Here is a 21,674-nt window from a genome sequence, read left to right on the forward strand (position 1 = left end):
AGTTTAACTGGACTCCCTCTCAATTAGGGCTCCAACTAACAATTATTTTCATTATCATTTAATCTGTTGAAAGGGTGACACGGTGGGGTGGCGGTCAGCACTGTCGCCTCACAGCAAGAGGGTTCCCAATTCGAATCCCATTGTTCATCTCATTGTTGGTCTATGAAATGTCAGAAAATGGTGAAAAATATGGATCAGTGTTTCCCAAAGCCCGGGATGAAGTACTTAAGTCTTGTTTTGGCCACAACTCAAAGATATTTGGTTTAGAGGATGAAAGAACCCAGAAAATAACTTTTTTTCACAAAACGCGACTCCAAATTTAACCAATCATCAAAATAGTTAATAAATGAAATAGTTGACCCATCGCTGCAGCTCTACTCTGAATCATTTTCCTGCTTTATTGAAAAATAAGCATTGAACTGAACAAAGCAGCTTATGATGTTTTATCAACCAACACAAATTCCTTTACACCTTTTTCCCCACGATGCTCTGATGTGATTTTAAAATGACATGACACAAACAAGCAGGCGGATAAAGACTCTGGAGGATTTTAATTATTTCCCAATTCCACATAAAACAAATATAAAAAAGTAGAGCGCTCTCTGGATTCAGAATCGATCCGAGCCGACCTGAAACCCGTCTCCTATGATCGTTCCTCCGGCTCTGTCTGGACTCAGACAGTTTTAAAAAGACCCGTTCATAAGAATACGAGCAGGATGTAAAACTTAACAAAAGAGAAAACCAAGCAAAAATAAAAATAAACAACAAAAAAAAATACACTACAGCAAATGATTGACAGGGTTTGTCAAAATCTTGAAATTCCTACTTCTGAAAGACGTAGTCGCACGAAACTAACGTGTCGAATGGCATCAAACACAAAACAGAAGTCAATTAAAAAAAAACCTGTAATGAGATTCTTGATGCAAGAGCTGGTAGTTTCTAATGTGTAGGTTAAGCACAGGTACTGTGTGAACACAAGTACACATTTCATCCAATTACGTGTGTGTGTGTGTGTGTGTGTGTGTCTCAGAGCTGGAGGGCGCAGAACTGCTGGTACACGGCCAGGATGTGGGGGTCGAGCTCTGCCGTGAACAGCAGGTTCTCCAGGGTTCCCATGTACTGCTGGATGGTCACGTGGTGCTGCAGGACGAGGAGATGCGTAACGTCATCGAGAGAATACACACAACTTGTCATTTAAGTGTGTGTGTGTGCGTGAGACTGGTTTACCATGAGAAAGACCTGCTGCAGCCGCTCGATGCAGTTCTTGTACCAGGGCGTGGTGATGTCGACGCTGCCCGTCTCGCAGCGAACCAGGTGCTCCGTCAACAACATGATGAAGCGCTGTGGGAGGAAAAACGACATAAGCAGATGTTGGAGCTGCACTAAACAGGGCGTGTAAACATGTCTCCGTCTTATTATCCTGAATTATGAAGTCACACTTGGATGCTTTTCCTCTCGTCTACAGTCGTGTTTCCATTCAAAGATACAGGAAAGTTAAAAAACAAGACTGAATATCTAGAAAATCATCAAAACTAAATTCAAATTGATGTGTTTCGTATTCACTTTCTTTGTTGTTGTTCCAAAATTCAAAAGCATCACTGGAAGCAGATTTACACAGATTACACAGCGGCGCCTTTCGTTCATTCACACAGAACAAAGAGAAGGTGGCGTAAAGTCGCCCCGGCTGTGATTTCACACAGAACGCCACCAGACGTGTCAGCATCTAGTGCGTTTGACGGCCGATCTGCACCATTAATCCACCCTGAGCCCGACTCACAAACTGCAGACTTTATACATTATAGTAGTACCACTGTCAGGAGAAGGACTGCAGTGTCGCGGTACCTGTGTGCGTGTGTGACAGAAAGAAAAGAGAGAATAACTTAGGCTACTCTGAGTGTCACTTTTTGACCCTACTGTGGGTCGACTGACGCATCACCACTGCGTCTTGTTCTGACCTGCCGCTTTTCCCGCTCACACAAATTGTGGTGCTCTCATCATTTGGGCAACTGTGACGACTTCTGCTGTGGGCTCATGTCCCTCACTCCATCTTCGTACCGATATAGAATATTGCGTTGAGGGACAGTGTCTCTAAAAATCAGATCTTGTCCCGTTTCCTGCAGATTCTTTGTTCCTTTTGCAGAATCTGTTTGCAGAGATGACTTTCACACAGACGGAGCGGTGTCATAAAGGTGTGAAAGGGGCTCTGATCGATTCTGTTTTCTTTTGTCTGCTAGCAAACCACAGAAAAATGCCGTGAGCCCAAATCTTCTAAAACCCCAGTGTCTGAGATTTAGACTCTCTTGACAGCCTCGAGTACCTGGAAGATGACAAGGAAGAGGTTCTTCTGTTCGCTCTGGGCCGACTCCACCTTCTCCTGCAGCCTCTCGATCTGCTCCTCCAGCTGACCCTCCTCGTCCTCGCTGTTCTTGTCCATGTCCTCATCGTCCCCGCTGTCCCTCTGCTGGTGAACACATACACAAACATTGGTCCCTCTGACTCGAATCATTGAATGCTCATCTTCAATCAATCAATGTAAAAGTGATGCGAGGGCGATGGACATACTGTGATGGATGAAGTTACCCTCTTATTCTGCTGTTTCTCCAGTTTGTCCTTGGCCTCCTCCAACTCCTGCTGGATCTTCTGGACGTGTTTGTCCATCTTTCGGATGGTCGAGTGCAGAATCTCCCAGATGAAAAGTCTAGATGAGGATAAAAAAGGTTTTATTTTTACAGACAGGCAGAGAGAACAGACGCAGCAGATAAAATATGTACATTAAACTTCAGTGTGTGTGTGTGTTTGTGTGTGTGTCATCCCACCGGGTGAACTCATGAGCCATGTCCTGAGAGAAGAGCCAGTTGGCCACGGCGGCACAGTCGACGATCTGCGTCCGAATCATTTTGTCCACCAGCACGGCGATCATCTGTGACGCAGCACATACGCGTTAACCAAACCGTCAGCTCCACTTTAAACACCGCTTTGAAAACGCATTCTTATAAATAAACATCAACACTGTGACTCTCCATCACTCAGGGACAAAGGTTTTCAGGTTCAAAACTTTTAATATCCAATTTAAAAATATAAAATATCAAAGATCTGTTTCTTCTGAACATCAAATTTGTCGTCTTTTCTTTGGCTCTGCACCGGGTTTTGAAAGAAAAATATTACGCTGCTTCACACACATATGAGTTTAAAAGTGCGTTCCTTGCATTAGCTCTGCGGTGCCCTTTCTGGTGGACCAGTCACTTCTGGGTGATGGAAAACTGTCACTTACTGTGCACTGCCACAGACACAAGTGTGTTCATCAGTGGGCCACAGGCTCAGTCACCATCGTGTCGCCTCAATCAGCGACAGACAGTGACTCAGCAGACGTGTATTTCAATGAAAATCTTTGACTTTATTACTTTAAGGGTTTCGTTTGTTTGTACCTGCGGGTGATTCTTCCACACTTCATAGACCACCTTGAGGATGTGCAGCTTTCCCTCGTCGCTTTCTGTCAGGGCCTTCAAGATCTCGTGGAACCTGGAGGAATCAGATGCAGGTGAAGCCGCCAGCAATGGGACTGAATTGGGGTTTTACTTGTGGTTGGCGTGTAGCGCAACTGCTGAAACGTTAGGGAACTTACAGCTTTTATAACATCAGAGTTTTATAGTAAATGAACCATTTATAAGCTCCACATAATGTGTTAGTTTGTAGTGTGGGGGTCAAATCTGAAAACTGGTAAACCAAAAAGAAACAAACCATGAAGACATAGTAAGGTGTGGTTAGTTTTCATGGCAGGTAGACTTACTTGCCGAGGGCACTGAAGGAGTGGCTGAAGGATTTGGCTGCCAGGTGGAGCAGCGTCTGCAGGAACACGTCGATCTTCAGAGGGTTGAAGCTCTCCCCCTCATCTGGAAGGAGACACAAAGGGTGCACGGAGAGAAACGTTAACAAAATGACCTGAAATAAAAACGTTAAAATGAAGCAAAAAAAAAAATTAGAAACTGACCGTCGTCATCTTCTTGGTTGGGGTTGGGCACTTCTTTGAGGATGCTCAGGATCTCTTCGTTGGAGGCTCGGTTTTTAATGGCGTTTCCGACGGTGATGGATGCTGGGTAACCTGGCAACGAAGCTGCGAGGCAGGAGAGACATTATGTTAGGTATCCACGTCTTAACTTATGTGTTAGTGACAGAGCGATCTGTTGAACCATACAATGTTGAGAGAGGAAAATTAGTCAATGTTTGAAATGTTGGTCCAGGGTTTAGAAGATTAAACTTCTGTTGAGAAAATAAATGTATATATTTATTATCAGTGCTCTTACAAGCGGTCTCTTCGTCGTATTTGTAAGTAAAGATGGGCTCCGCCGGGACAAGTGCTGAAAAAGTTGCAGGAACGATGTCCACTATCCGCTGATGGTATGAAAGTCTGCAGGGGGAGGAGACACTTTACAGATTAAAAAGGATCCGGACACAGATGGGACAGATGATGGAGAAATATGGCGTAATATTCAACTTGTTCAAGGAGAAATGCATTAAAGCGCCACTAATGACTGAAAATAGTGCTTCAAAATGTACAAAACTTAAAGACAGAACAAAAAGTTCACGTTCAAACTTGCAGGAAACACGTTCATAATGTTTTGATACCTCATACTCTTCTCCAGAACCTCTTTGACAAACTTAGGCTTGGGGTTCCCTAGATCAACAGCCAAGCAGTCAGACCTTTATAGAGAAACACACCATCGTAAATGTCAGCGGCGCTGTTCGTTTTTGTCAATTCAAAATCAAGAAACGGCTGCTGTGAAAGCTCAGGATCGCTCACCAGTCGTCCCAGCTCCATCGAAACTGGAAGTTGCTCAAATGATGAGAGAACCAGTTGATTAGTCTGGAAATACAAAAAGGAAACGGAGAGAGACGGGGTGACGGTGTGGTTTCAGTTTCACATTTTCACTTATCCGGGGAAAGTAAATGTGCAGTTGAATTACCGGTCTATGCAGCTGGTGTTCATGGTGTCCAGTCTCATGTACAACATCTCTGTGGCTTGGGCCAACTAACGGGCACGTGTTAAGGAAAAGTCGCTCTTAAGGTGGAAAAAAATGTTTGGTCTTTTGGTTCAACAATATGGAACTTCTAATTATAACATGTTTAATGTTATTATATAAACAGGTAACAAGTAAGAAACCTATTTGGCTCAATGATCATGATGGTGCCAGTTTACCTGCAACACTGAAATCAAACAGATGGAAATGTCAGTGAGAAAACATGTTTAACTTCTGACAATGTGTACATTTAATACATTTTGTCCACTTCATCACTGACAGTGTCTCAAGATCTGTTCTGTGTGCGTGTGCGTGCAGTGTCTTTCTGCAGCAGCTTGAGACACTTCACTCAGACATCATGAATCCTCAAAGTTTGATTCAGTTCACATGTTGCTGGAGTTGCGGGTTGGAAACGGGCTTTAACACAAACGATCAAGGATACCACTTGTGGTAATGACCCCGGCTGCAGTTTGCACAGTTCAATAAGCAGAGTAGTGTACATGACGTCGATGTGAGGCGGACTTGGCAGCTGGAAAAGCTCCCCAAAGATCACCTGGAAACAAGAAACGGAGGCAAATATTTCAAATCGGACCTTTTCTCCCTTTTCTCAACATGTTGCTGAGTTAAAAAAAAAAAAAAAGACTGTACCTCCACGATGTGATAGTTGAGCGGGATCTTATTCTTCCCTGGATAGCTAAGTAACTGGGCAGCACTGAAGGGTAAAAAAACAAAAATTAGAAAACATATGAGTGGGTGATGCACATTTAGACAGAAACATGATGAGACTCGTTTCCCACCATGTTTTCCTCTCCTTCCAGTGAGTCTTGATGATACAGTGCAGGTTTTCTTCAATGACAAATCTCTCCACAGAATGGCTACCGGGCATAACGGGACCCTGGAGACAAAGAGGACACGCGTTTGTAGATGTCTAGGAACTTTAAAATGCTTTCAATACATGTCTACACCAACAGGGGGAAGATCACCAACATAGTATTTCAGAGCCGAGCTCTGACGTACCTCCGGGGCATCGGTGTAGTCGAACATACGGAAGACGACCCGGGGCATGGGGTACTGGGCGTCGGGCATGTGGCCCGGTGGGGTGAAGGGGGGCAGGTTGTGTTGCAGGGCCTCGCACAGGACGCTGTCAAAGGCGATGTATGGACGAAGGATGTGGCGCTCCTGCCAACGGTCTTTCTTTAGCTTCTGAATCTGGGCCCAGAGGCAGTCCAGGTACTGAGAGAAGCACGGGGAGACAGAGGGTGACATCTGACACACACGGCAAGCTTCAATTCTTTTTCAATTTCAAGAAAAATCAGCCAACAACAACAACAACAACAACAACAACAACCACTGCTGCTGCTTTATTCACCACTTACCTGTTGCCTCTTAGCATCTGATTATACATATAAATAATATAATAATGGTATTTTTCAGCCACAATACCTCTTGTAGTACAATCTCCAATGGGCTAGCACTTCCACGATTCAACAATATCATGGGAATGTGGTGAACAACAGATCTTTTAACACAATAAAAAGGAGAAACGTAGCTCTTCCGTGTGTCTCTCACCTCCTCTTGTGGGTGGGGCTTCTCTGCTGTCCACACCTGCAGCATGGGGACATGTGTCTTTACTCGCCCCCTAAAAAGCACGGAGAAGCGTGCCGTTAGGAAAGAGCCAGCTGATTTAACAAATAACAAGAATGTAACAGAAAAGGCAAACGGCTGAGAGACACAAGCTGAGACTAATGAGCAAGAAAACAAGAGAGGACGTCTTACTTGAGGTAGCCTTCGATCTGGCTGAGAAGTCGGTCCATCTCAGCATCCTTCTTCTCGTAGAGCTCCTTGCCGACCCAGGGTAGACAGGACAGCACCACATACACGAACCAGTCCGACCGAACCTGAGAACAGAAATGGCACCGCTTAAAAAGTCACATACTCCTCATCTCACTCTCAACATTTACAGGAAATTGCGGATAAAACTGAACCACTGAAAATCAGGTGAATCCCTTAATAATAATAATGTGTTGAGCATGAGCAGCTACATGTAAAGTTAGCTATTGTTTAAGTCAAGGGTTATAGTAAATGAAATAACCTGATGACTCCACCTCGCCCACCTACCTGTGGCACATCTTCCTCTTGAGTAACACTGATAAAGTTTTCAAACATGGCCACCATTGATGGAGCAGCAATCACGTGGCAGTTGACCAGGTCGGACAGGAAACGCACCTACAAAAAGATGACATGGTGTTAAAAAAGGGGAAACGGAAACAAGACGTTGGCTTCGTTTTAGGCGCCTGTAAAAACTCATCTTACCAAGTAAACGGCTTCATTGTACAAGTTGTTTTTCAGCGTCTCCTTGAGCTGTCGGATCATGGCCTCCACAAACTCGCCCCCAAAGTTGTAGTTCCTAGCGTTCAGGAGGCCAACTAAAGTTGTATACACCGTCAGCTTCTCAGGTAGGAGGCGTGCGCTGTCGACAAAAGAAAACTCAGTGAAAAACGGCAACGCAAACGGTGATCGTTTCAATAGGAAAAGGGTGAGAACTGGTAGGAACTTACACGGCACATAAAATGCGCAGGATTTTGTTTTTGTAGTTTGGGAGGTCGGCCTCCAACACGCCTGCGAGGCCCTCCAAGTTGCTCTCCAGAGACGATGTACTCTGAAGGAAAATAAAGCAATTTAGAGTCTTTTTGCTGAACCACAGCATGTTGAATTGCAACAAACACTATCAAAGATTTCTTGTCCAATGCCTTCATAGGTAAAGCAGTGGGCTACTTGGATCCGGGTAAATATGGTTGATCCGTTGACTCTTTACCTTCTCCCCAACGCGACATATCAGTGACTCCAGGCGGTCTTCGATTTCAATAGGCTCTGACGTTCTCCTCCTTTTATGGGCCTGACCTCCTGATAGAACGACAAAATAATCACACAGCAGAATGAGAGACATTAGGGGAGAGCGCTCTTAAACAGAAATAACATGAGTACGTAATACAGCCCGGTTTGAAATTGCGAATTTTAAGTATTCTCTCCTTACAGAGAACTTCACTTAATGTATAGAAGCTTAACAAAGACTGAAACAGAGCTGGAACTGCCTGGGTCTAGACCTTTGCCAAATCTGCCTGACATCAAGAAAGATGTCTAACGTATGAATTAGTTTTAGCAATCGTGGAATTTGTTCAAGCACCTTTCAAGGATTTCAAAGTGCGTTTTCATGCTTTTCCAGCACCTTACAACCGTGGTAAACTACATATTTGTATGCAGTACATTACTCAGTATTCATGATGAACTAGTGCACTTATTACTGCACTTATTCATCACATTAAATTAGCTGTTACTGTCCTATAAACAACAAACATGATGTTTTGAGGCAGCTTTCTACAGAAGGACGACAAATGAAAGGAAAACTAACAAACATTACAATCCACAACTATTTTCTATAATCTGTTAATCATTAAAAGTTTTTTTCATGCAAAAAAAGTCAGAAGATACAGGTTTTAGTCTCTCAGATGAGATCTTATTTTCTCTGCGTTATAACATAAATACCATCCTATATAACATAAGATTTCAAGCACTTAATAGCAGTTTTATTCAACATTCAAGCACTTTTCAAATCTTAAAAACACCTCACTAAAATTCAAGTGTTTTCAGCACCCGTATTCACCCTGGTTCGACGTAGATAGATTAAGTTAACGTCTTGGATTTTGCTCCCAACAGAAGCACAGTGTAAATCCTGATTTAAGGTGGATTTGCCCTTTAACTGCTAATGAATGAATGGACATTATATAAATAAAAACGTATCTTATTGAGGTATTTGTCTGAGCCCCATCTCTTGGTTGCCGCCCCCACCAACACACACAAATACACACAGTGCACTGGTTAGCCGCAGTTAGCCCCTCCGCTAGCGGCAAACGCGGACACTTTGATCAATCTTCTCCCTTTAAAACCACTATTTCGACCACACACACCAGCAGATATTATGTGTTTTACCCTTCTGGGTAACGACGACAAGACACGAACCATGACCTTGTGAAATTACCAATCAATCCGCATCAGAGTGAAGAGATTAACGTTAACAAAAACACGGCACCGTTAGCCGTTAGTTAGCCCAACGTCTGAGTTAGCTCCACACATGTACCGTCCCCTCACCTTCATTCTCGCTGTCGCTGTGTCGTCTCCGGGACATTTTGCTTCCACTCCGGTTCGGTATAAACGTGAGGTGCTTCGACGATGAAATGAAAGTAAAACAAAAATAATAAGACGGCCACACGAGCTTCTAGATCTTTCAGCCTTGCCACTACTTGGATATAGAAGTGTAACAGCGGTCTGATTCAAGTGAAGCACATCCGGGTCAACCGGAAGTTCAAAACTGAAATCAGAGGCAGAGAATACCGGTCTATGAATGAATTATAAATTATGAAACAATTAAATAATTTAATTTACAACACTGTGTTCTTTTAACACGCTTAAATCACATTTTTTTAAATGTGCCCTGTGATTGTTTTATTTTATTTTATTTTATTTTATTTTATTTTATCTTGTTGATGTTTGTACTGTTTTAAATGTAAGCAAATGTTTCCTCTAATCCTTTTATTTTAAATTGATGTGTATTTCAAATTGAAATGTACGGCAAATTGTGATATATATTATTTTTTATTTCTTAATTAAGCAAAGATTGAATTGATTGGTCTCGAAAACATTGTATTAAAAATATTACATTTAGAAAAACTGACTTGCTATTAATAGTCAAACATCCAAATATTGTATAAATATTTTGTATAATTTTTTAATGTATTTGCTCTTAGCTAAATATTATATATTATATTATATAAGAGAAATGACCTTCCTATAACTTTCAAAAAATCAGATCTAACACATATTTTGAAACGGTATCAAATTTAAAACTAATTAATAAAAAACGAACCAAAACGATTAATTTATGCAAATCTTATGAGTTTATAACAAATGAGGTAAATCCTTGTGTGGTTTCATGATTGTGTTCAAATGTTTAAAAATAAATTAAAGCATTTTATTTTTTAGTTATTTTTATTTTATTTATCTACATTGTCTAGTTAATATTAGTTATAGTAGTTATATGGTTATTTGACCAGCTAGAGGCGGTAATTTACCAAAATAAAAATAAAATAAAATAAATATATAAAAAATGAATCTGAAGGAAAAATGAAAGTATTTTATTTATTTTATTTGTCTTGTTAATAATAGTAAGAGTAGTTATATGATTAATGACCAGCTGGAGGCGGTATTGCCGGAAAAGTAGTTTGCCAACCGCCGAAAAAACTAGCAAAGAAGAAGAAGAAAACCCGGAAGTTGCACCTTTTTTTATTGACCGATGTTCACGGCGTATTTTGTTTTCACTGCTGCACGTTTTGGTGACAGTTTGATGTTTACAAATGTATTTATTGGCATGTTTAAGATTTTATATTTAATGTTAACTAAGATTAGATTAACATTAAATATCCTGGTGATGCAGACTCCAAAGTTAAGGTGATAATAACAACGTTACTGTAAAAGGTCTTAATAATCATGGCAGCGGAGGATGCACCGTGTTTAGAGTTCACGGACTGGGAACCGGACACTTCCACATGTGATGGAGTGAAACAGGAGAAACAACTTTCCGCCTCCCAGAGAAGGTGCTACAGCTTCTGCAGGAGGAAGGTGAGAGGCAGCGGCACACTGAACACCTGACCCATGCTGTATTTGGTCCTGTTAGATCATTGAAGACAGCAAAAGTGTTTGAATGCACATTTACAAGAACACGTTTTAAAGGAATACATCAAAAATTTAAGGCAAATTTCATAAAGGCCGACCATCCCTTTTTATCTACATTTATTTGCATATTTTCACAAATAAAATACAAACATTGTACAACATTTCGGCATCATACTTACAAATAAAAACATGTTTATATAAGGCAATCATTTCTACTTTCAGTGAAAATGACAACCTTAAATTATAATGACTTAACATTAGTAAGCTTAGGAAAAAAGAGAGAGACATTCAGATAAAAAGGCAGGAGATAAAGCATAAACAGATACATACAAATACATTTAAATTTCATATAGGCCAACTACCCCTTTATATAGCGAGCAGTAGCTCAGTCCATAGGTGACTTGGCTGGGAACCGTAGGGTCGCTGGTTCAAGTCCCTGTGTAGACCATGTATGGAGGGTGGACTGGTGGCTGGAGAGGGGCCAGTTCATCTCCTGGGCACTGCAGAGGTGCTGTTGAGCAAGGCACCGAACCCCCAACTACTTGGGGCCCCGGTCACTGGCAGCCCCCTCGCTCTAACATCTCTCCTTAATTGCATGTATAAAGGTCCTGTTTGTGTGTGTGTGTGTGTGTGTGTATTTCGGGCCTGTGTGTGTGTAACATGATTAATAATAAGAGTGAAAAAATTAAATTACACCGTTGCGGGATAAATAAAGTAATTCTTCTTCTTTCTTCTTCTTCTTCAATCATTTCTCCTTTCAGTGAAAAATACAACCTTAATTATAATGACTTAACATAAGTAAGCTAAGGAATAAAGAGTCCTTAAATGAATTGCCCCCCGTGGACAAATAAAGTTTTTTTAATTGAATTGAATTGAATGCACATTCAAATAAAAAGGCAGGGAATAAAACAATAAATAAAGCATAAACAGATACATACAAATACATTTAAATAAAAAATGGGCTATATTCTAACATTTCCTTAAAATTCTTGTAATATATCAGCAGTATAAGTACATTTCTAATTATTAATAATTTGGATAGACTCAAAGTAATTCCTAAATTCAATTTTGAAGGGATTAAAGTTTGGTCGAGATTTGGAGCTTTGAGTTTTATGGATATGAAATTGTCCTTGTGGAATTAGTAAGTTTACAATCCACTGAACTATTTTGATTTTGTTTTCATAGCAGGTCATGACGTCTACCAACACTGCACCTTAAACTATATTATTTTACATACAGCAAAGATATGACCTCGCCTTTTCTCCTCCGCAGTCATTTGCTGCCTTCGTGGCGTCCAAGAGGGACGGCGGTGAGGAGGACGGCAGCACATGCTGGTGCTGCTGTGGGCAGACCTTCACAGAACACTCTACCATTCACAAACACGTAGCCAGGAATCACGATACTGAAACACGGCAGCTCACGCGGGCCTCATACGAGCGTTTATTAAGCCAGCTGGAAGAAGAACCCGAGACGCAGCAGCTGAACGATCGTGAGGCGGAGCCGCTGGACGTTTCCGTGTGGATACCTGACACCGGTCACGTCTCTGAGGAGCAGCTACACAAGTACACAATCTGATTCTCTCGTCTGTTTTAAAGTGAAAATCCAGAGAAGCGGCATTAAGATACGTCATTTTAAATATCGTTTTCTTATTTAACTGATGTCCCTCAATGTAATTCTTCTTCTCAGGGGTCCAGGCAAGGTCCTCCTCTATTATCACTACTGTCAGCTGGAGGATCCACACGTCATCTGTGCTTGGCAGAAAGCTTTGTGTGAGAAGCTCCACTTAACCGGCAAGGTCAATGAATTCTCTTCTCCCGACTGCAGAATGTTTACTGTTGGAGCCATTTGGATTTTTTTTGGTTTATTTTTTGAAAGCTTAAATAAGTTAACTTTGTTTAGGGCATATGACATCACAAGGGGGCGATAACTTGATGGTGGTGGGTCACGTCGACTAATTAAGTGATAAATGACACAGGTGTGTGGTGGGAGCGTGTTTGCTGAACAGCTGAGAGCAAAACAGTTCTTACCGCAGGCACGCATGTAACTCAAAGGCCCAATTAATGAACACAAAAGATAGTTAGTAGTTCATCTCATCTCATCTTCAACCTCTTATCCGGGGTCGGGTCTCGGGGGCAGCAGCTTTAGCAGGGACCCCAAACTTCCCTTTCCCGGGCCACATTAACCAGCTCTAACTGGGGGATCCTTAGGCGTTCTCAGGCCAGTGTGGAGATCTAATCTCTCCACCTGGTCCTGGGTCTTCCCCGAGGCCTCCTCCCAGCTGGACGTGCCTGGAACACCTCCTTAGGGAGGCGCCCAAGGTTCATCCTTCCTAGATGATCCTGAACCACCTCAACTGGCTCCTTTCAACGCAAAGGAGCAGCGGCTCTACTCCGAGTTCCTCACGGATGGCTGAACTTCTCACCCTCTCTCTAAGGGAGACTCCAGCCACCCTCCTGAGAAAACCCATTTTGGCCACTTGTACCCGCGACCTCGTTCTTTGGGTCATGACCCAGCTTTCATGACCACAGGTGAGGGTAGGAACCAAGATTGGCCGGTAGTTATTTGCACAAATTGCTGACAACGAGGATCAACCTCAACAAGAAGCAGAGGACCGAAGGCACAATTTTACTGTCCAAATCCCACCGTGACCATTAGCACAGGGCAGATTAGTCACAGGAAATATGTTTCTATATTTACTATAACTCTATAAATGTAACTGTCCCCTCCCTATATCATGGTCGTCTTCTGCAGGTGAGGGTGGCGACTGAAGGCATCAACGGAACGGTCGGTGGCTCCAACATGGCCACTGACATTTACATCGCCGCGATGAGTTCACACCCTCTCTTCAAGATGGAGAAGGAGGATTTTAAGGTCAGACTTTGGGGGGGAAACCTCACCGGAAGATAGAAAATACAGACATACACATTAAATAATGTTTCTACACGGCACACTGCATGAATATGAACATGAACTTGTGTTTCACTGCAGTTTTAAGCCTGTTTTCTGGGAAATTATTAGCTTAACATTAAATAATCATGACATTTTAAAATTGTGTGTGTGTGTGTGTATGTGTGTGTGTGTTTGTGTTTCAGACAAGTGATGGAGGCCCAGGGTGTTTTAAAGAGCTGAGGGTCGGGGTCTATAAGGAAATCGTCCCAATGGGAATGGACCCTGATGTCATTTCCTACCAACTGGCAGGTATAGATTGTGTAAACAACAACGATGCTATGGTAACGGTACAGAAAAATCCTATTAGCAGTGACACTAATGCCTATAACTGAGGACTGGGCGATAATTGAATATGATCATTTATTTGCCTTCCGGGATTGGGATAGAAGATTTTAGCGATGTCGCCCAGCCCAACTATAACTATTATTTTGAGTTTGTTGTATTGTTTGCATCCTACACTAATATAACTGTACAGGTGCTTTTCTGTTTCTGATAAAACCTGTCTCACTCCTTAGGAGTCCACCTGGAGCCGGAGGAGTTTCATCAGCAGGTGCAGGCTCTGTTGGCTGAAGGGGACGTTGGCAGTGACACCCTCCTCCTGGACTGCCGCAATTTTTACGAGAGTAAAATTGTGAGTAATGAATCAGTTTTTCCTCCCAAAAACACAGACTTTCACAGGTTAGATTGGTTAGAGTTAGCGCAGAAGCATGTAAGACGGACACGACTGTCATTCTAAACCCTGATTTCTTTCATTACTCCAGGGGCAGTTCACTCAGTGTCTGGCCCCGAGCATCCGGAAGTTCAGCTACTTCCCGGACTACGTGGACCAGAACCTGGAACTGTTCAGACACAAGAAGGTGCTGATGTACTGCACGGGAGGGATCCGCTGCGAGCGCGGCTCCGCATACCTCCGCTCCAAAGTAAGACCACCCGTGTTGGATGTGAACTAAAGTCCATAGGTGACTCGGCTCAAGTCCCTGTGTGGACCATGAATGGAGCGTGGACTGGTGGCTGGAGCCGTGCCAGTTCATCTCCTGGGCACTGCCGAGGTGCTGTTGAGCACGGCATTAAACCCGTGCTTGGGGTACCAGTCACTGGCAGCCCCCTCGCTCTGACATCTCTCCATTAATTGCATGTATAGGTCCTGTGTGTGCATGTGTGTATTTCAGGCCTGTGTGTGTGTAACATGAAAAATAACAGAGTGAAAAAATTGAATTTCCCGTGGCGGGATTAATAAAGTAATTCTTCTTCTTCTCTAATTTTAAATATTCTGCACCAAAGATTGATTGTTTGTAATATTTGTCTTTGTTTACCCGTAGGACGTGTGCAAAGAGGTTTACCAGCTGAAAGGTGGGATCCACAAGTATCTGGAGCGATTCCCAGACGGTTTCTATCGGGGGAAGCTTTTCGTGTTCGACGAGCGCTACGCCATCTCCTCCAACAGCGACGTCATCTCAGGTCAGCTCGCGCACAAAGACCCTCGTCAGCATAACGGTGACGTCACACTTAAGTAACTCCGCGTCCTTCCAGACTGCAGGTACTGCGGCCGCCCCTGGGACCAGTACAAACTCTGCACCACCGAGTTCTGCCGTCAGCTGGTTCTGTCCTGTCCCGGCTGCAGGCAGGACGGACACACCGCCTGCTGCCCCGCCTGCCAAACCAAAGGGCAGGCCCGGAGCGAGGTGTCCCCCGCCGCTCCGCATCACAAAGAGGAGTGCGAGTGCACCGACGGGCGACCCAGAATCCCCCAGGATGCTTAGCGAGAGGTTAGGACCGGGCGTCCGTGTTCGCAGCCACGTGAGAAATGCTGCCTGTGCAGGGATATTAATCACAAGGTACGACTAAAGAACTAGAAGGTGTTTCTTGAAGTTGTGACATTTTTATATAATTGATGAGGATTACATCAGATTTACGGTTTCTTATGAGTTTTACCCTGAAGACAGTAATCTGTGAAACTGCTGTTAGACGATAAATATTCATCTTTTATTGAGAGACTGTCAATACATCTGCAGAATCCACAAGTTTTAGTCCATGAAGGTTGTAAAACTGGAATTGCTCATCTGTAATGAAAGCTCAGCTCCAGGGTGTGTGTGTGTTCTGTGTGTGAGCTCTGCATCTTACGGCTGAACGACAATCTTGTCTTAGTTGCTCTCTCTCTCTCTCTCTCTCTCTCTCTCTCTCTCTCTCTCTCTCTCTCTCTCTCTCTCTCTCTCTCTCTCTCTCTCTCTCTCTCTCTCTCTCTCTCTCTCTCTCTCTCTCTCTCTCTCTCTCTCTCTCTCTTCTCTCTCTCTCTCTCTCTCTCTCTCTCTCTCTCTCTCTCTCTCTCTCTCTCTCTGTGTGTGTGTTCAATAATTAGTGCTTTCGGAAATCTTTGTTCATTACATGTTAATTCGTCCCAAAAGCACAAAAAAGATCATTTTAAATGCAGGTTATTAGAAGTTATGCTGCTTAAACCATAAGCAGCGACACATCTGTGTGCCTTACTGCGGATGATACATTTTTATAGTATGTGTAACGTGTATATACTTTATAATATATATAAGTAAGACACGTGTCAATATAATAATTTTAGCCGGTCGCAGGATGAGGAGTTTTACACTTCTGTTTTCAGTGATTTAATATAAAGACTTGGTGCAGTTAATATGTGGATGTTTCAGCTGAAATGAGACTCATTGGGACGCAGAGGAAAGACATAAAGAACTGTTTACAATGTAATAAAACAAAATAAGCTGAATACAATGTTTACAGCACCTTTTACACAAGTTGTGTTAATATCTTTGCACACGCAGATGTGCAGAAATAAAGAGTCTAGGTAGAGGAACAGAATACAGAAGAAACTTAAACGATCCCTGTGGGGGATTTATGTTGTAACATTATCTCCTTTTATGAATATATAAAGAATAATAAGAATAAACAATGGACACACATTTAAACATATGTACATTCTGCAAAGAAATGTTTAAACGTGTACGTTCTGCTTTCAGTGTATGTGTGTATATATACAGTATTTGTATGTATATATATGTATGTATATATATATATACATACACTCTGTATATGTGGAAATGGAAATAAGAATGGACACTCAAAAATATATGAGAATATGAACAAGGTATTGTTATTATTATATATGGTATTATTATTATTGATCTATATTGTTATTGCTATATTATTGCTACCATTAGTAGTACTATATACGAGTATTATACATTACACACTGTTATCTGTTTTATTGTTATAATTATACAATGCCTACTTCAAATGTCTACCTGACTATTACTACGATATACTATATACTGTGTATATACAGTGTATATATATATATATATATATATATATATATATATATATATATATATATATATATATATATATATATATATATATATATATATATATATATATATATATATATATATATCTTTATTACACTCACATTACCATCAAACCATTAGTATTTTATTTTACCATCATCCTGCCACTGCACCTTACTATTGATTTATCTCGCTTTATCTCGTGCTTACCTATTTCTTATACCCAGATATTTTATTTTTAGTTTATCTTATATTTATTCTATTGTATTGTATCATATTCAGTTGTACCAGATTGCTGCAACAAAATGATTTTCCTTCAGGGATAAATAAAGTAGTTATCTACCTATCTATCTGTCGATGAAGATATGTATAAATAATTTTTCTTTTAGATAAATGTAAATAAAGTAAAACACCTGATAAATTAAATAAACTGTACAAAATAGAAATATGAGGATATGTATAAATATGGTTTTATTAGATAAATGTAAATAAAGTAAAACTCTTAATAAATCAAATAAACTGTACAAAATAGAAATATATGAGGATTTGTATAAATATGGTTTTATTAGATAAATGTAAATAAAGTAAAGCACCTGATAAATAAAATAAACTGTACAAAATAGAAATATGAGGATATGTATAAATATGGTTTATTAGATAAATGTCAATAAAGTAAAACACATAATAAATAAAATAATTGTACAAAATAGAAATATATGAAAATATGTATAAATATGGTTTATTAGATGAATGTAAATAAAGTAAAACTCTTAAATCAAATAAACTGCACTTGCATAAAACATCCACACGGGGGCGCGTGAGGACCAGCCACCAGGAGGCAGTTAATACCCTCAACATCCCGACTGGAAGCTTCAGAGCTCAGCCTGAGCCGAGCGGACTTGGCCAGGCTGCCCCGGGTCTCCACCGACCAGCAGCGACGTCTCTCCTGGGGGGTGAAACCAGGCTGATGTGTGTGATTTACCCTCCCGTGTATCCGTGGGCACAATAAGGACCCGGGAGGACCGGAGCGATGTCTGCGCCGGGTTTCACGAACCTGAACAGCTACAGCCACAACTCGACGATGAACGGTGGAGCTGCGCCGCCCCGACAGCAGAACGGTAACACGGGCCGGGGCATGCGGTTAGCGACCGCTGTCCGGTGTTTATCGGAACCCTGGTTTTAATTATGTATGAGGGGGACGTGTGAACTCGACCCACAACTAAAGGGGTTCGTCTAAAAGCTAGGCTGTTGCTAACTTCAGAGCTAAGCTGAAACCAAGGCTAATGGAAGGAGGCTGCGATATAGAAAAAAAGGATAAGATTTGGGGTATAACGCATGCGCAGTAACATCTGGTCTGTAATTTACGAGAGGCTCAGTAGCTGGATGAAATACATGCTTAAATAAATTATAAGTAAACACAGGAATCAATAAATAAATGCTTCAATAAATACAGGAACAATTAAATAAATACAGGAATGAACAATTAATGTTTAAATAAATACAAGAATGAATGAGTAAATACTGGAATTAATATATAAATGTATGAAGTAAATCAGGAATATATAAACAAATGATTAAATACATACAGAAATAAATAAATGTATATATAAACTCATAATAAATGTATAAATCAAGATAGGAATGAAGAAATGCATGTATAAATAATTAAGTACAGGAATTAAATAAATGTGCAAAAAATACAGGAATGAATGAATACATAAATGTATAAATACATACTGGAATTAATATTTAATGTGTTAAAAAAACAGGAATAAATAGATATATAAATGAATGAATAAAAACATACAGGAATTAATAAATAAATAAATAAATGTATATTTAAATTCAGGTCTAAATAAATAATACAGGATTGAATAAATTAATGTATAAATAAATATAGGGATAAATAAGTAAATATATAAATAAATAAATACAGGAATAAATAAATCAGTGCATGAGTGAACGGGACCTCCTACTTTATTAATATATGGATACAAAAATACATAAATAAATGTAGGTGACCAGAAATGTAGAAATAAATGCCAATGCATGTATTATTTTATTTATTCTGTAATTTATGAATTTATTCATACCATTATTCTTGCATTTATTCATGCGTGTATGTATTTAATTATTCTTTTTTTTTTATAAAATAGTTCTGTATTTATTTACTCCTGTATTTCTTTGCATTTATTTATTTATAGTCATGTTTAGTCCTCCATAAAGCTCAAGTTTCATTGCGCATGCGTCATACCCCAAAGCGCAGACATTCTTTTTGTATGTCCCCGCCTTCGTCCGTTAGCCTTGGCTAGCGGCTAACATTAGCCACTAAGCTAACGTACAAGGATTCCTAAACGTTAGCAGGAGAATAGCTGTGTGACAGATTGCGCACCGTCGCTTCATAATTGGCGCTTTATAGCGACGCTGTGATAAAATAGCGGCAGATTAAAATGACACCGTCATAATAATGTTATGTTAGTTTGTCCTGGCGGAGGAGGTGCTGTGCTGTCAGGGCTGCAGCTGAAAGCTAGCCGGTTATTAACCCTCACTGCTGGAGGACCTGCTGCTGTGAAGCAGGTTGTTTGCAGCTGATGATAACACCTGTGCAGTGCTTTTATTTGTGACTTTGGTGGAAGTAGATTTAATATTTATTATTATTATCTTATGACACTTGAACACCCCCTCCCTCCTTTCAGGTCCAGCACAGACATACCAATCCATGCATCCACCTGCAGGCTGCTACGGAGCCCCACCTCAACAACAGAGCTACCCCACCATCCCTGCCCACTCCACTCCTGTTCCCAACAAAGCACCCATCACGAACAGTGCCCGCAGTGCTAACTACTACCAGAGCAACCATCAGCAGCAACAGCAGCACCAACACCACCACCCTTCTCAGCATCATGTAGCACCATCCCCATACAGTGCTCCCTCAAATTCTGCTCCTCCATCTCAGCCATATGCCACCCTCTCCTCTTCAGCACCACCAGCACCACCACCATCATCAAACGCCCACTACAACCAACAACCATTCCAGCAGCAGCAGCAGCAGCATCCACCTTATGCCACTCCAGGATCCTACTATGGACAACAGTCATACCATCCTCCCCCAGCACAGCACTCTCAGCAACAGCCCCAGCAGCCCACTTTGGTGCCTGCACCAGCTGGCGGCCCTGGAGCTCCCGTCCACCCGATAGTTTCGTACCCCTCCGCTCCAGGGAGTAGCCAGTACGGCACCCTGAGTTCCTCCCAGAGCACCTCCACACAAGGAGTTATGCCCACCCAAATGGGTGCACCGCTACATCCGTCTTGGCCAGCCTCCACAACAGCAGTGCAGCCGGCGTACGGCGTGGCTCCTCCCGGTCAGCTGGCGCCAGCAGTCAACGGTCAAGGAAGCACAGGTATGCGTGAAAGGTTAATTTACGTAGGGGCAGCTGCTGGCTGGAGAGACGGTCCTTCAAACTATAGTCTCAGAGACCACTGAATGCATTTAGTGTTGCAGATTAACGCGTGCTTTCCGTATTGGTACGTTTAAAAAGAAGTATTGGTATGAGGTGAATACTTTGCTGCCAATGTTTGAGTTTGAATTTGGCATTTTCACGCGTGTCATTTGATGTAGCTTTCAAATTAGCTACAGAGCAAACGTGTCATAGTCTTTTTACTGTTTCTCCCAGTCAGTTACCGTGAGTAGGCGTGGCTAAAAGGCCTAACACACGCATTTGTACTAATATTCCTGTAAAAATCCATGTTTCAATCAGACAGAAGCGTGAAAACATAATTTAACATACTGGTACTCATCTTAAGACAAACATGAACGTCCGTGTGTTGATTATCGCTGTGTGTTTAACATTTCTAGTGTGTTGTTTTATATTAAATCTATCTAAAGTGTCTGAGTATCATGAGAAGTACTAAATGAATGAAATGTATTATTTATTATTAACGTTTCTAGGAAGTTAATAGTAGATTTGAGGAGACTGCCGGCAGCCAAACGTCAGTAGTTTAATGAATATTTGATGTACGGCTGTTACAACCTTTAATGCCGCGTGGCGTTCTCATACTCTGTCTTTCCCCTGTTGGAAGCGTCTTACCTTGTTGTCGTCTTTGTGTGTTTTTTGTTCTTCTCCGCCGCCACAGTCCACCAACACTACGACCAAAACCACCAGGCTTCTCTGAGCTACGACTCCTACGGCGGGGTCCTTCCCAGCGGTGGCGGCGCAGACCGACCGCCCTCAGGAACCCCTTCCACTTCGGTCCATTCCTCGCCGGGCCGCCGCCAAGGTAAGAAGATTTAGACTGATCTTTTTTTTTCCCTTTCACGATTCTGACACAGCACATGGATCTGCATTGTTGCCGTTATGACGAACGGCAACAATGCAGCATTATAGACGTATGTGTTTATCTGCATGTATAAAGTTTGGAGTCAAACCGTCGGTGTGCAGTTCACTTTCTAGACTAAATAGGAGTTGCAGATGTTTCAGGAGTAATACTTGAAATGTAATTTAAATACCCTTTTTTTTTACATTTCTGGTTTCCTGTTTTTTGTTTCACTGCTTGCAGAAGACACGCCACACCTGTGCACTAGTTTCAGGTGTCCTCTCGTTTGCGTCGTGGTTGGAACTTGTGTTGAAGTGAAAACTTTTTCTAACCTGCTTTAGTTTGCTGTTGTAGG

At 41.6% G+C, this 21,674-nt stretch overlaps 3 protein-coding genes across 5 annotated transcripts in view; 2 read left to right on the forward strand and 1 right to left on the reverse strand.

Annotated features, from left to right (window-relative positions):
* Nucleotides 1-625: 625 nt before the first annotated feature.
* On the reverse strand, nt 626-9,310 carry ncbp1 (nuclear cap binding protein subunit 1). Of its 2 annotated transcripts, none has more exons than XM_083914803.1 (23): nt 9,162-9,310; nt 7,831-7,919; nt 7,574-7,674; nt 7,329-7,485; nt 7,134-7,241; nt 6,792-6,913; nt 6,585-6,654; nt 6,033-6,248; nt 5,813-5,910; nt 5,664-5,727; nt 5,458-5,568; nt 4,962-5,026; nt 4,799-4,861; nt 4,624-4,698; nt 4,302-4,405; nt 3,989-4,111; nt 3,788-3,890; nt 3,426-3,519; nt 2,817-2,920; nt 2,581-2,698; nt 2,318-2,461; nt 1,228-1,341; nt 626-1,140 (listed from the first exon to the last, which is right to left on the reverse strand). In XM_083914803.1, exons 1-23 carry the CDS (start codon nt 9,196-9,198, stop codon nt 1,027-1,029), a joined length of 2,394 nt encoding a protein of 797 aa, XP_083770929.1. In that variant the 5' UTR covers nt 9,199-9,310; the 3' UTR covers nt 626-1,026. The 2 variants fall into 2 exon arrangements, with proteins under 2 accessions (XP_083770929.1, XP_083770928.1); XM_083914802.1 differs by having other exon boundaries at nt 2,563-2,698.
* A 1,075-nt stretch (nt 9,311-10,385) lies between these two features.
* On the forward strand, nt 10,386-15,849 carry tstd2 (thiosulfate sulfurtransferase like domain containing 2). Its single transcript, XM_083914829.1, has 9 exons — nt 10,386-10,688; nt 12,015-12,304; nt 12,429-12,537; nt 13,494-13,613; nt 13,835-13,940; nt 14,207-14,322; nt 14,453-14,611; nt 15,011-15,149; nt 15,222-15,849. The coding sequence occupies exons 1-9, from the start codon at nt 10,557-10,559 to the stop codon at nt 15,449-15,451; spliced, it is 1,401 nt and encodes a 466-aa protein (XP_083770955.1). The 5' UTR covers nt 10,386-10,556; the 3' UTR covers nt 15,452-15,849.
* Nucleotides 15,850-17,904: 2,055 nt separating this feature from the next.
* The window catches only part of sec24b (SEC24 homolog B, COPII coat complex component), a 30,137-nt gene continuing 26,367 nt past the window's right edge, over nt 17,905-21,674 (forward strand). For both annotated transcript variants that reach the window (XM_083915085.1, XM_083915086.1), the window contains exons 1-3: nt 17,905-18,123; nt 19,702-20,406; nt 21,140-21,283. In XM_083915085.1, the coding sequence (XP_083771211.1) occupies nt 18,036-18,123; nt 19,702-20,406; nt 21,140-21,283 (937 nt within the window). In that variant the 5' untranslated portion in view covers nt 17,905-18,035. The remainder of the gene's footprint in view (nt 18,124-19,701; nt 20,407-21,139; nt 21,284-21,674) is intronic.

Source organism: Echiichthys vipera (assembly GCF_963691815.1).
Source record: "Echiichthys vipera genome assembly, chromosome: 6".
NCBI classification, from domain to species: domain Eukaryota; kingdom Metazoa; phylum Chordata; class Actinopteri; order Perciformes; family Trachinidae; genus Echiichthys; species Echiichthys vipera.

Bases quoted from the DNA above. Each gene is read 5' to 3' on its own strand.
- tstd2 (XM_083914829.1), top strand. From the start codon at position 10,557: ATGGCAGCGGAGGATGCACCGTGTTTAGAGTTCACGGACTGGGAACCG. The intron at 12,305-12,428 runs GTACACAATCTG...TCTTCTTCTCAG, and splicing joins TCTGAGGAGCAGCTACACAA to GGGTCCAGGCAAGGTCCTCC. The intron at 14,612-15,010 runs GTAAGACCACCC...GTTTACCCGTAG, and splicing joins CCGCATACCTCCGCTCCAAA to GACGTGTGCAAAGAGGTTTA.
- ncbp1 (XM_083914802.1), bottom strand. From the start codon at position 9,198: ATGTCCCGGAGACGACACAGCGACAGCGAGAATGAAG. The intron at 3,891-3,988 runs GTCAGTTTCTAA...GTCTCCTTCCAG, and splicing joins CAACCAAGAAGATGACGACG to ATGAGGGGGAGAGCTTCAAC. The intron at 2,921-3,425 runs GTACAAACAAAC...GCTGCGTCACAG, and splicing joins TGTGGAAGAATCACCCGCAG to ATGATCGCCGTGCTGGTGGA.